Here is a 14753-nt window from a genome sequence, read left to right as displayed (position 1 = left end):
TGAATGAGTGGAAGCCCAAAATCTCTGTAAATGTTTATGAAAATTAATAAAATATAATTATAGAAAAAAAAAATCAAACCATCCCAGTGGTGGCAAACATCTTTTTATGGCTACAGACTTGTGATTTTGTTCTAGTAAAGTGTCCATTTCCATGAATATTTGATCCAAGGAAAAAGTGATGTCCTTTTCCAAGGACCAGTCTGTCCTGGCCACATGCCCAAAGTATGTGAGACAAAGTTTTAAAATCTTAGCCTCTGAGGAAAAACTTGGTTTCACCCTCTCAAAGACAGACTTGTTTTCTTGGTGGTCCGTGTTCAAGATTCTTTTCCAGCACCATGACTGAAAGACATCACTGATTCTTTTGTCATCTTTAGTCATTGTCCAGCTCTCTAATACATAGCAAGTAATTGTGAATACCGTGGCCTGGATCAGGCACACTTTAGTCTCTAGACTAACATCACTTCCTCCTAATAACAAGAAACAAAGTGAGCAGTGACTAGTAGCAGAACTAAAGCAATGTTTCACATCAAATGGGAGGCAGGGAGGTTATGCCTATGGTGAAGAGAGGTGGCAACACACGTGGACTTTTTTTTGACCTTCAAAGCCACCCGAGCATATATCATTTAAGAATGAATTAGCAAATAAAAAAGGGCTCTCAAAAAACAAGGATAACCATACTCAACTTTAGAAAGGTTTTTTCACTTTGAATTCCCATGACCCTCAGCCCCCTTTCCCTTATTGTTAATATCTTACATTCCTATGGTATATTTGTTAGCATTGTTGTTGTTGTTGTTATGTGCCCTCGAGTCGTTTGCGACTCATAGCGACCCTATGTACAACAGCCCTAAACCCTTTTTTTAGCAAAGATTGTATCTTTAGGCTCCCATTGAGTGAAACTTTCTTAGGGTTTCCTTGGTTTTTTAAAAAATTATTTTCATAGTTTAGAGAATTGCTGGTGAGACATTTGTAGAATACCTTCTAATGTATAATATTTTATATTCTTATGATTGGGTGGAAAAAAGTAAAGTACTATTTTTCAGCATGTCATAGCAAAGTTACATAGTGCCTGCAATAACTATCATTGTTGAATTTGACCATGAAGTTTTTGTGGTTTCTTTTAATTGATCATTTTAACTATATGTTTCGTTGCTTTTCCATCTTATTGGTTACAGGGTGACTAATTCAGGATTCTCTTACAGAGTAGTCTTCAAATTGTTTATTATAAAGATTATCCTAGAATATTTTTATTTTAATAATTATTGATTATTACTCACTATGAGAATCTTTTGTACATAGGTACATAGGGTTTTCAGAAGCCTGCTATTTCAGAAGTGGATGGCCAATCCTTCTTCCTAGTCTGTCTTAATTGATTGTTGAGATTTAGAGAAGTATCAGACTGACCAACATTTTTCAGAATAAGTGAAATTACCATGGACTGCTAGGAAAACAAACAAATTCATCCTGGAAAGGGTTAAACCGGGCGTCTCCTTGGAGGCAAGGATTCTGAGGCTCCGTCTAACATACTTTGGACATGTTGTAAGGAGAGGTCCTTGGAGGGGGACATCATGCTTGGGAGGGTGGAGTGACAGCGCAGGAGGGGAAGGCCCTCTATGAGGTGGATCGATTCAGTGACTGGGTCAATCGGGATGGGAGTGTGATTGGCACAGGACAGAGCAGAGTTTAGGGATGTTGTACATAGGGTCGCTATGAGTCTCAAGCGACTCAACGGCACATAACAACAACAACAACATGGGAATCTTATATATTCTTTTCTGTCAACCTGTTCTTTTTAAAAAAAATAAAATTTTTATTTTGCACTGGTTTACTTTCAAAATTCATATACATTATTTTTCACAGGGGATCTTTCCTATTTCTCCTACCCACCCCTCCATGCACCCATCAAATTTTATGACCCTATGATTTAGCAACCCACCACTCCCTCTCTTATCCTCACCACTCTTCTCCCACCCTCCTTATCTTGGATCCTCATACACATTCTACAATAATGGTCTTACATGGTATTTGTCAATATGGTACTGACTTAGTTCACTGACCATAATGCTCTCAAATCTCTCCTATTATGTAGTGATTTACAAAATCATTTCTCCTGGGTGCTGCATAGTATTTCATCATGTAAATATAGCATAATTTCTCAATCCATTCTATAGTGGTTGGACATGTGAGCTGTTTCCATGTTCTTGCCACGGTGAAAAATCCTACTATGAATATTGGTATACAAGTCTCCCTTTGTGCCTCAGTTCTTGTTTTCTTAGGGTATATTCCAAGAAGTGGAATCGATGGATCATATGGAATTTCTATGTTCAGCTTTCTGAGGATAACAAACTGCCTTCCAGCTTGGTTGTACCATTTTACAATCCAACTAACAGTATATAAGAGTTCCTATCTCTCCAAATCCTCTCCAACATTTATTACTTTCTGTCTCATTAAACTGTTCCACTGGTACTGGTGTGAGATTCTTTGTGGGTTTGATTTGCATGTCTCTTATTGCCAGTGATTTTGAGCATTTCTTCATGTCTTTTGATGATCTGAATATCTCATTCTGTGAAAACTCTTCCCATGTCTTTTGCCTGTTTTGTAATTGTGTTACCTATTTTTTTTTTCCTTGTGGAAGCACTGTAGGATTCTGTAAACTTTGTTTTATAACCCAACTGTGTAGAGAGTTACTCAGTTTCCACCTGGGTGGTTTTGTAAGTTTTACTCTCCTGTCAATGTCAGCCACAACTTGTCAGGATCCATTCATTCATAGACCTTTGGATAGTCACTAAAGCACAAATAGACATTCTTCTGTTATTCCTTACTTTTAGCCAGGACCCGTCTGACATGAGCAGTGATAACCCTGGTACCACGGCCTCTTCTAAATTCTGCTTGAACCCCTGCAGTTCCTTATCAATGAACTGTTTCAGCCATTTTTTAATAACCTTCAATAATATTTTGCCTGCATATGAGTAATTGATGATCTGACTCACAGTCTACCTTGGACTAGTTTTGACTACCAATATAGAACTTCTCCAACAATTTCTTCAACAAATGTAGTCAATCTGATTCCTATGCAGCCCATGAGGTAAGATCCATGTGAGACATCTTTTGTGCCATTTAGAAAAGGTATGTGCAATGAAGGTATTTACAGAACCTATTCCTGGTTTCTTAGAAGGTGGCCTAGTGGTAGGAAACTGTGCTGCAATCCCAAAGGCACACAGTTTGAATCTACAAGCTGCTTCATGTGAGAAGGATGGGCAGTCTCCTGCCGTGTGATTTACTATCTCTAAAAACCCATCAGAGGGTCAGCAATGGGTCAGTTCTCAACTGACAGTACTCAACAACAACATACCTGGACCAGGAGGCTGTTGTGCAAACAGAGCAGGAGAGCACTGTATGCTTTGAAATTGGGAAGGAAGTGCACCAGGGTTGTATTCTCTCTCCATACCTATTCGTATGTATGCTGAACAAATTATCTGAGGAGCTGAATTCTATGAGGAGGAATGTGGTGTCAGGATTGTAGGGAGACTTACCAATAACCTGCATTGTGCAGATTACACAACCTTGCCTACTGAAAGTGAGGAGGACTTGAAGCACTTGTTGCAGAAGATCAAAGAATGCAGCCTTTGGTATGGATTACATCTCAATATCAGGAGAACAGAGATTCTCACCATGGGACCAATAGGCAGCATTATAATGGACAGCAAGGAGATTGAAACTGTCAACAGCTTCATCTTGCATGGATTCACAAATAACATTGTTACCAGCAGTCAGGAAATAAGAAGATGGGAAAATCTGCAGTTTAGGACCTTTCTAAGTTATTGAGGAGTAGTGATGTCAGTTTGAGGACTAAGGTGCATTTGATTCAGGCTGTAATCTTTCCGATTACTAGCTATGCATCCAATTGCTGGCAATAAATAAGGATGACGGAAAATTAATTTATGCTTTTGAAGCTGTGGTGTCAGAGAAGAGCACTGAACATCCCAGGAATGGCCAAGAGAACAAATAGATATATTTTGGAGAGAGTGCAGCTGGAGTGCTCTTTGAAGACAAGAATGATGAGGCTTTACCTCACATACTTTGGACATGTTGCTAGCAGATGCTATTTCTTGGAGAAAGACATGATACTGGGAAGGGTGGAGGATTGGTGAAGGAAGGGAAGACCTCAACCTGGTAAATGGATATGGTCACTGCTGCAATGGGCTCTTCTGTGTCAGAAAGTGTGAGGATGGCACAGGATAGAACAGGGTTCAGATCTTTTGTTAATAGAGTCACTATGAGTTGTAATCAACTCGATTGTACCTAACAACAACAACAACCACCCATCACCCATCTGTGGTTAATTTCTAGTTTTATGGCATTGTTTTCTGAGAAGATTCTTTATATTATTTCAATGTTTTTTAATTTCTGGAGGCTTGCTTTGGGTTGTAATGTGATCATTTCTGGACAATATACCACATGTGCTTGTGAAGAAAGTAACTTGAGCTTAGTTGAGTACAGTACCCGGGAAACATCCACAGGGTCAGTTGGGCTGATTTTATAGTTGATCTCTTCTGCATCTTTGTTAAGTTACTTTTGAGTTCTCCTATCCTTTGGTGATAGTGATATGTTGAAGTCTCCTACCACTATTATGGTACTATCTTTTTCTTTTCTTCATTTCTGTTCACCATTGTTTTATGTATTTTGCAGGTCTATCATTTGGTGCATAGATGTTGACCAATGACCTATTGTACCTTTAATCAGTGTACAATGCATTTCCTTATCTTTTATAGTCATTTTCGTTCTGAAGTCTGTTTTATCAGAAATTAGTATTGCCACTCCTGCTTTTTTCTGTGGTTGCCATTTACAGTATCCTGGTATATCCCCCCCCCCCACACCCCCCCGCCAGCCTTTGCTTTTAGTCTTTCTTTCTCTCCATTTTTCATGTGTCTCTTATAGGCAATAAATTGATGAGTTCTTGGTGTTTTGTTTTTTTTATCCATTCTGCTACTCTTTTTCTCTTGATTGGCACGTTTAATCCATTCACATTAAATGGGGTTATTAGCAGGCTAGGTTTTATTTTTTCTATTTTGCCTTAGTTCTTTTTCTGTTAGTTCTGGTTACTATAGGCCATTCACTTCCTTTCTTTCTTTCTTTTTTTTTTAATCTCTGTGTAAAGGACTTTACTTAGAATGTTTCACAGTTTTGGTCTTGTTTGCATAAATTCTTTAAATTCCTTCTTTTGTGCAAAGGATTTAATTTCTCCTTCATATTTGATGAACAGCTTTGCTGAGTATAGGATCCTTGACTGGTAATTGTTTGCTTTTACCTTTCTGTATATATAACTCCATTGTTTTCTAGCTTGCGTGGTTTCTGCTGAGGATTTTCTTAGTTACTTCCATGTTCTGGAATTCTAATCATACATATGTTGTTCCTTTTAATATCATTCAACATGATTCTAATGTTTTCTTCATTTTATTCACATCTCATCTCTAATTTTTCTTCTAGTATCTATTCAGTAAGGTTCTTGTCTTCCAGCTCACCTATTCTCTATTCCATTTCTTCAGTTCTGTTTTTGTTTCATCAGCATGTTTGACACTTCTGCCTTAACATTCTGTGTCACATTTTCATTTATTTTCTGTTATTTCCAGTACTATGTTGACCGTAGCCTCTCTGTCTTGTGCTGATTTTTTTAAATTCTTTTACCTCTTTGTATACTATTCTTTTTTTTTTTTTCCTTAGCTGTTCAAATTGTTCCTCATCAATATCTTTTTTTTTCTTTCTGGATTTCTGTCTCTAGGGTATTTGCTCTCTTAAGAACTTCCATTGTTTCACCATCATTTGCATCTTGTGTAGTTGTTCAAATAACTACACATCAGCATATTTCTTCTGGTTTTCTCTATTGGAGGTATTCATTGGACCTGACTTTTTAAGAAAAAGTTTACTTTGGGTTTTCATGATGACTGAAGCAGACAAATGCTTTCCTGTTATTATGTGACTCTTTTCTTAGTAGATGTTAGGTTGTTGTAACTATATAATGACCCAAGGGTATGGCAACGTTTTGTGAAGCACCAATATATTGGTGCTCCCCTCTGGGGGAGAAGAGAGAACCAGGGTTCGGATGGCTGTTATCTTCCTGAAATTGCATCTCCACTTGGCCTCTTCTACTTGAACTTAAGACGTTCCATGTGATGTAACTAGGTAGCAGTGTTTCACTAAAAGTACCTGTGATATTGATGTTCCTGGCACTGGATAGCAGGGACAGCAGCTGGGTGGTCTCCAGGTGGCAGGGCTGCAGGGTCTCCAGGTGGTGAAGGCAGCAGTCTAGTGCTGTGGGCAAGATTGTGGTCTAAACATCCAGCCCCTCAACCTATCATTCAGTGGTTCTATTGCCTGTGAGGATGTCAGTGTGCCTGGGCTTGGCTGCCATCTTTAGTAAATGCTGGGGAAGCAGTGGCTGGAAGACGCACCTGGGCCAGCCATGCCGCACAAGCCTTGGTGTTTTACAGCAGAGCCAAAGTGAGGTCTCCAAAGAGCAGTAGGTCTCACAAGAAGATCAACCTGTTCTTTTATTGATGCTAGTGGTTTTATCTTATTATTTGTTTTTCATCATTATGAATTATGAATTCTGGTTTATCTTCTGGAGCATTTCATAATGGTTGTTGTTACATAACATCAAATTGAGCACAACTCATAGCAGTCTCGTGAACAAAAGATCTGATCCCAGTCCTGTCCTGCACCATCCTAACACATCCTGACACACAAGAGGCCATTTCAGCAGACACCATGTCAGTCCCCCTGGTTGAGAGACTTCCTCTCCTTCACTGACTCTCTGCTCTTCCCGACATCATGTCCCTCTCCAAGGAATAGCACTTCCTAGCAGTATGTCCAAAGTATGTGAAGTGAAGCCTCATCATTCTTTCCTCCAAAGAGCACTCTGGCTGTGCCCTCTCCAACACATACCTGCTCATTTTCTTGGTCATCCATGAGATGTTCAGTGCTTTTCTCATACACCACAGCTCAAAGGCATCTATCTATCTATCTATCTATCTATCTATCTATCTATCTATCTATCATCCTTATTCATTGTCCAGGCCTTGGATGAATAGCTAGTGATCAAAAAGACTATGGCCTGAATCAGACACACATTAGTCCTTTGCAGTCTGAAACTGACTGAACATAAAATCAGGAAGCATTAATAATGATTGGTAACTGGAAGCAAAAGTAGGAAACAGTGAAGAAGGAACAGTAGTTGGAAAATATGGGCTTTGTGATAGAAATGAAGCTGGAAATAGAATGATTTTTGCATTTACAATGATTTATTTATTGCAAATTCTTTTTCTTAAAGACCACATATCTGGAAGAAATCACTGAAGAAGCTCAACATCAACAGTCAAAACTAGGCTGGGACAGATTGTGGGTCAGATCATCAATTACTCATATGCAAGTTCAAATTGAGGATGGAGAAAAAGAAATCCACAGGAACTAGATATGATCTTGAATCCATTCCATCAGAATTTCATGATAATATAAAGAATAGGTGTGAGGTATTGAAAACCAGTGATAGAAGACCAGATGAGTTGTGAAGAAAGCAGTCATTACAAAAACAGTGGAGAAAGGGAAAAATTGAAATGGATGTCAGAAGAGACTCTAAAAGTTGCACTAGAATGTTGAGAAGCCAAAACAAAAGGAAAATGTGTCAAAGTGAAAGAACTGAATAGACTATTTCAAAGGGCAGCTAGGGAGGACAAAGCAAAATATTATCATGGAATGTGCAGAGAGCTGGAATTGTTGAATAAAAAGGGAAGATTCGCTTTGCATTTCTCAAGCTGAAAGAACTAAAAACAAATTTAAGCCACGTGTTGCAATGTTAAAAGATGCTATGGATAATATATTGAATGACTCAAAAAACATCCAAAGAAGATGGAAGGAATACACAGTGTCACACTGTACCAGAAAGAATTGATTGACACTTAAAAATTTCACTTTTATGAATTGTAATAAAAGAGGAAGTGGAAGCTGAATTGAAAGCATTGGCAAAACAACAACAACAACAACAAAGCCAAAAAAAAAAAAATCCAACCCAAAATCGATGGGATACCAATTGATTTGTTTCAATTAACAGATACAGCCTTGGATCCAATCATCAGTCTTTGCCAGGAAATTTGGAGGATGGTTATCAGGCCAATGGATTGGACGAGGTCCATATTTGTTCCTATTCCCAAGAAGGGTGATCCAACTGAATATGGAAATTTATCAGACAATACCACTGTTATCACACACAAGCCAAATACTGCTTAAGATTATTAAAAAATGGCTGGAACAGTACATAGACAGGGACTTGCCAAAAGTTCAAGCAGGATTTAGAAGAGGCCATGGAACCAGGGATATCATTGATCATGTCAGATGCATCCTGGCTGGAAGTGACGAGTACCAGAAGAATGTCTACTTATTCTTTTGTCCTTTATTTTAGCATTACTTAATGTAAATTTAATTAGCAGACAATAATATGCAATAATTTGGGGGGTTGTCTTATATTTCTTGTACTTTATCAGTATTTCTTCTTTTTTTTAAGCAGAGATGATTGCATCAACATGTAAATGTTCTGTATTTACCTGAATTTCCCCCCCAACTATATTTTTCTTCCTTTCTGCTTCTTTCTTTTGTTTCTGTTTTATACTTTAATGTAGGATTCATCTTACAATGAGTATTGTGAGTTTTCACTTTTAGTGATATTGTTTGTATTATACATTCAATTAACAGTTTGGTTCTTGGTAACAAATATCTTAATTCTTGCCATCATAGACATGCTTCTGGTTATACAATATAAATCCAGGCAACTTATCAATAATGCTATTAAGTGTTGTTGAGTCAGAACCAACACATAATTACACTCCAGAAGGAGTTTATTGCTTTAGAGGCAATAAATCTTGTGCAAAGAGATCTCCTGTCTTTCTCCCACAGAGCAGCTGGTGGATTTGAACCATGTGCCTTCATTTTGGCAGTGAAGCTCCTAACCAGATCTCTAGATCATGAGAGCTCTCTAATCAATAATAGAACTCTGTAAAACAGCATCCATAGTTTTTTTACTCTATTTAATTCTTTATTTGTTTTAAATTCTATTATACATTATCCCTTTGTTTCAGGAATAAAATATCAGCATCACTACCCTAAAGTCCAGTAGGCCTGTAACTTCAACTCACTTGCACATTTATATTTGTCTTGAAGTTTAGGTTTGTTGAAATATTCATCTTGTCTTTCACTTTCTTCCTTTTTAAATTCAAATCTATCATTTCAACTCATTTGGAGAAAATAGGATAACTACAAAGTAAGAATTTATTGTAATATTGGGAACTGATTATTTTCTGTGTTGCCTCCTCCCTTCTTCTTTCTTTTAGGATTTGTTTTAGTTCCAGGAAATGCAGTTGGCCACTTACTGGGAGGTGTCATCATTTCCAAGTTAGAGATGTCTTGTAAAGCCGTTATGAGATTTATAATAGCCTCATCTATAGTAGCAATCATATTGGTTGTTTTTACGATGTTTATACGTTGTGAAGCAGTGGAGTTTGCTGGGATCACTGAAAATTATGAAGGGTAAATATATTAGCTATTTGGTATATTATATTTTTACAAAAGTTTGAAACAGTTTATTATTTATCATCAATAACCTTTGCATGTTAATATAACTGTGGAAATTATGATACATTTAAAAGAAATTAATAATGTAGTCCAATTTTTCAGATTAGGAGAATATTACAGTGAATTTTAAAGCCATGATCTTTTTAATACTTCCTATGCATCTGAAAATTAGACAATAAATGTAGCAGAAAGAAGGATCAGTATTTTTGAATTGTGATATTGTAAAAAATAATGTGTATGCAAGCCTGTAGCTTGTCTGAGTCTAGTGAGGTCCTGGGCATTTCTGCAGGTCATCCTAGAGCAACGTTGAAACAGTTGCCTTATTCTGCAACATCTATGGGGCAAGGTTATAGAAATTACAGACAATGGGAAAAAGTAAGTAATATGTATGGCACTGACTGCTATAAGAACAAATAGATCTATTTTGGAGAAAGTAAAACTAGGGTATTCCTTAGAGGTAAAAATAGTGAAGTTTTGTCCCATACTTTTGGCATGTTGTCAAGAAGGGCCAGTCTTTGGAGAAAGACATTGTGTTAGGAAAAATGAAGGGTTAGTGACTGAAAGCAAGATCTTCAACAAGATGGATTGACACAGTGATCATAACAGTGGGGTCCAGTCATAGCAGATACTGTGACAACAGCACATAGAAGGGTATATTTCAAATATGATTTTTATAGTGTTACTGTGAGTCATGGGTAACAATATGGTACATAACAACAAAAACAAAGTTTAAAAACATGTACTTAAAGTTCTAAGATAACTGTTTATGCAGCCAAGAACTGAAAGGCTAAAATCTTGGAGAAAGACAAATTCTGAAGAGGAAAGACAACTTTCTGTAGCTATAATGTTTTAACTCTAAGGAAATCCATTGATTCTAGACATAAAAAAGCTGAGAATTTGAACTGTGGTTCTCAGAAAATGAATTTAAGAGGAAGATAAACTAAAACTATTTTTTTATAGACTCAAGAACCTATAGAAACAGAAATTAATGGTCCAGATAGCAAAGTGAGGGGAATAGACAAATGAGGAAAAAGCTGTTTTTTCAAAACTTGAAGCTTGAATGTGTTCTTCAGTTATTTCAGTTTGAGAAACACCGACTATGTTCTTTTCTTTTGTTATTTTTTCTTAACTTTGTAAATTTGTGGTATTTACTATCATCTTGAGCTACTGTTTGAAGCCTTCTGTTTACTTCTCTTTAGCATTTTTATCCCTTGGTTTTTGCCTCTTGGTATTCTATGGGAAGTTTCAGAGTCTTTTCTGACATCAGTGTTGGTCTTTTCTTTCTTCCCTGGCTTTGTAATAGCCATTTGCTTTTTCATGAATTATAATTTTTATATGACATCTCTCAACTCGTAGTCAACTCTTCAACACCTAAACATAAGAACAAAGGAGAGGAGGCCTCAGTTGGCCATTAGCACCTACTCAATTGAAAGCTACACTCTTGGGAACTTGCCATTTCCCTGGGCCTCTGTATGCTCACATGGGAATCCCTCCCTCTCAACTAGTCACAAGAAAGGAGACAGTTACTAGCCTAGGGCATTAGAAAATACTAATACTTGGACACTGCACTTTGAGAAATTACTGTTTCCCTGGGCTTCTGTCTGCTAAGGTGAGAATAGTTCCCTCCCAGCCAACTGAGGCCAGCCATCAGCAACAGCTGAGACTTGGGAAATGCTCTGTTGGAAATTTCTTACTTCCCTGGCCCAGCCAATAGCACCTACAGACTTGGGGTCTGTGCTTTTGAGACCTTGCCATTTTCCTGGAACTTTACCCTCATCAAAATATCTCAGATATCTCTCTTGGGACTTTGTCTACATTTGGGGAAAAACTACTTCACCCCATCTGGCTAAGAATAGAGAAGATGGCCCACCAAAGCAGGGCAAAAGGAGAGACCTCCAGCTCCATCACCATCAAAGAACAACTGGATGAGAAGCTTGCCACAGGGAACAGACAACAGGGCTTCCCATGGATGACCATCTGGGAAAACTATAAGTGGGAAATTGAATTTGGGGAAACAGTTCACAACTTACCAATAACATTATAAAGACAAGGAACTGTCAAAAACCTACATGGTTACAACAGAAACGGATACATGTCAGGAAGAACTTATAAAATGTGGAGGAAATAGCAGGCAGCTTCAAATATGGAAAAAGTAAAGCAAGTTTTCTCCTAAAAAAGCAAGCCAGCTTATAGACCCAATGAATACCTCAGAAACAAGGAGTAAGAAAAAAATGTAGAGTTGCATGAACTCATATTGAAGAAGCTACAAATCATGGAATAAAGACTTGAAACACTAAATAAAGAGGTTGGGGAATTTTAAAAATCATGACAAAACAGAGTACAACCAACTCAGAACGAGAAACAACAGAAATGCATGAAAATGCAAATGAGACTATCAAGAACAGAATTGTAGAATTTTTCAACATGGTGGAGGGATTAAAAAGCAGAATAAAAGAGGTGGAAGAGAGAGAGAGAGAGAGAGCTAGAAGACAAGAATTTCAATGGGAACATACTGGAAGAGGGGAAAAAGAGAATACAGAAGGAAAAGGAAGAAAACATCAGAATTATGTGGGATAATATCAAATGGAACATGCATATGATTACAATTCCAAAACAGGAGAGAGTTGGGGTAGCACTGAGAATATTGCAGAAGTACAAGAAAAACACTTACCAAATTTTATGACAAATGAGGAAATTCAAAATCTAGAAGCTCAGCAAATTCCTATCAGACTAGACTTCAAAACAAAAACATCAAGATATATTGAAGTTCTCCAAAATCAAAGATAAGGATGTTATTGTTATGTACCATCAAATCACCTGTGATGCATAGCGGCCCTATGTACAGCAGCTCTGAACCCTACCTTTTCCTGAGTCAATCTCACTTATTCTGACACAACAACCCCCATTGCCCCAGTTACAGTATCAACCCATCTCATCTGGGGTGATCCTCACCTGGACTGTCCCTCCACCCTTCCAAGCATGATGTCCTTCTAAAAGGACCGGTCTTTCTTGGCCACATGACCAAAGTATGTGAGACAGAGCTTCAAAATCCTATCCTCCAAGGAGAAACTTGGTTTTACCCTCTCTAAAACAGACCTGTTTGTTTTCTTGTTCAAGACTCTTCTCCAGCACCAAATTTCAAAAACATTGATTCTTGTTCTGTCATCCTCAGTCATTGTCCAAATCTCTGAAGCATAACAAGTAATTGAGAACACCATGGCCTAGATTAGGTGCAACTTTGTCTCCAGACTGACATTGTTGCTTCACAGCACTCTGTAGAGGTCCATGACAGCATATTTTCCCAGTGCAATTTGTCTTTTGATTTCCTGACTGCTGGTGTTAAGGGTGTTGATTGTGGAGCCAAGAAAGCTGTAATTGTTAACAACCTCAATCTCTTCTCCCTCTATCATGGTGCTGCAAAGTGGTCCAGTGATGAGAATCTTTACCTTCTTGGTGTTTAGCTTCAATCCAAATTGAATACTATAGTCCTTGACCTTCTGCAGTAAGCACTTTAGGTCTTCAATTTTTCAGCAAGCAAGGTTGTGTCATCTTCATAATGTAGATTATTGATGAATCTTCCTCAAATCTTGATGTGCATTCTTCCTCATAAAGCCCTGCTTCCCAAATGATCTATTCTGCATATAGATTGAAAAGGTATGGACACAAGCTATATACCCGGCACACTCCTTTTTTGGCTTTGAACCGTACAGTGTTTTCTTGCTTTGTTCTTAGGACTGCTTCATGTCCTATCCTGTATTCTAAGGATGTTGTTGTTGTTGTTATGTGCCGTCGAGTTGTTTGCGACTTATAGCGACCCTATGTACAACCGCCCTAAACCCTGCTCTATCCTGTGCCAATCGCATTGGCTCTGACACACCCATCCCGATTACCCCAGTCACTGAATCAGTCCACCTCATAGAGGGTCTTCCCCTCCTGCGCTGTCCCTCTACCCTACCAAGCATGATGTCCCTCTCCAAGGACCTGTCTTTCCTTACAACATGTCCAAAGTATGTTAGACAGAGCCCCAGAATCCTTGCCTCCAAAGAGTAGCCTGGTTTAACCCTCTCGAGGGTGGATCTGTTTGTTTTCTTGGCAGTCATGGAACATACAATACTCTTCTCCAGCACCACAGCTCAAAGGCATCAATTCTCCTTCTCTCCTCCCTACTCACTGTCCAACTCTCTGATAGACTACTAAAAGTAGCATGAGAAGAACACTTTCAAAGGAGAGCCAAATAGATTAAGTTCTAACTTCTCAGCAGAAACCTGGTAACCTACAAGGCAATGGGATGACACATACAGTAGGCTGAAAGAAAACAATCACCATATGAGGATCCTGTGGCCACCAAAGCTATCCATCAAATATTAAGAAGAAATTAGAATATTTGCAGAAAACAGGAACTTAAGAAGTTTGGAGAAAGAATACAAGCTGTACAAGAAATACTAAGGGAATTCTTTCACTTACGGACAGCAAGGAAGAGTAAAAGGGCCAGTTGGAGGACCTTATCTTCACTCTGCTACATGATGCCAAGGCTTGTGAAACATGGCTGGCCCAAGAGCATCTTCAAGCCACTGCTTAACTTGCAAAAACAACAGCCTAGCCAAGGCACACTCATACCCTGGCCAGCACCAGAACCACTGCTGGCCAGGTGCACTTTAAGATTGCAGTCTAGCACTACGCTGTCTAGCACCAAGAGCATCAATTTCAAAGATACATGCGCCTTAAACCCTGCTGTCTAGCTAAATCACTTTGGATTTAATAACTTAAGTGGGAGAGGCCAGGTGGACCTGAGACTTTAGGAGGGCAACATTCAACCAACTGAGGGATGACTGTTGCTCCCATGAGGAACATGCCAATATACAGGTCTTTCACAAACTATTGCCATACCCTGGATCATTATGTAGTTTCAACATGGTGCCACTGTTGTAGAATGGGACTGTCCTTGGGGTTGGGGAGAGACTGAGTAAGATGGGTTCAATAATGTATGCTGCTCTGGAACAAAGAAGGGAGAAAACTGTTTAAAAGAGACATGTGATTAGGTATTTCGGTCATGAAAGGAGTCTAGAGCGATGGCTACATGGTGGAGTGGACCTGGGGGAGGGTTTGTAAAATAATGAAAGAATCTTTTCTTTTACTTT

The 14753-nt window shown here is 38.4% G+C and overlaps 1 protein-coding gene across 1 annotated transcript in view; it reads left to right on the top strand.

Moving 5' to 3' along the window:
- SLCO6A1 (solute carrier organic anion transporter family, member 6A1) overlaps positions 1-14753 on the top strand; it is a 139484-nt gene that overhangs the window by 68246 nt on the left and 56485 nt on the right. The window contains exon 8 of the mRNA XM_006900688.1: positions 9375-9570. Within this exon, the coding sequence (XP_006900750.1) occupies positions 9375-9570 (196 nt within the window). The remainder of the gene's footprint in view (positions 1-9374; positions 9571-14753) is intronic.

This window comes from Elephantulus edwardii, unplaced genomic scaffold (assembly GCF_000299155.1).
Source record: "Elephantulus edwardii isolate Elephantulus edwardi_28Jun2011 unplaced genomic scaffold, EleEdw1.0 scaffold00290, whole genome shotgun sequence".
Taxonomy (NCBI): Eukaryota; Metazoa; Chordata; class Mammalia; order Macroscelidea; family Macroscelididae; genus Elephantulus; species Elephantulus edwardii.
This window is presented reverse-complemented; position numbering and strand designations above follow the sequence as displayed.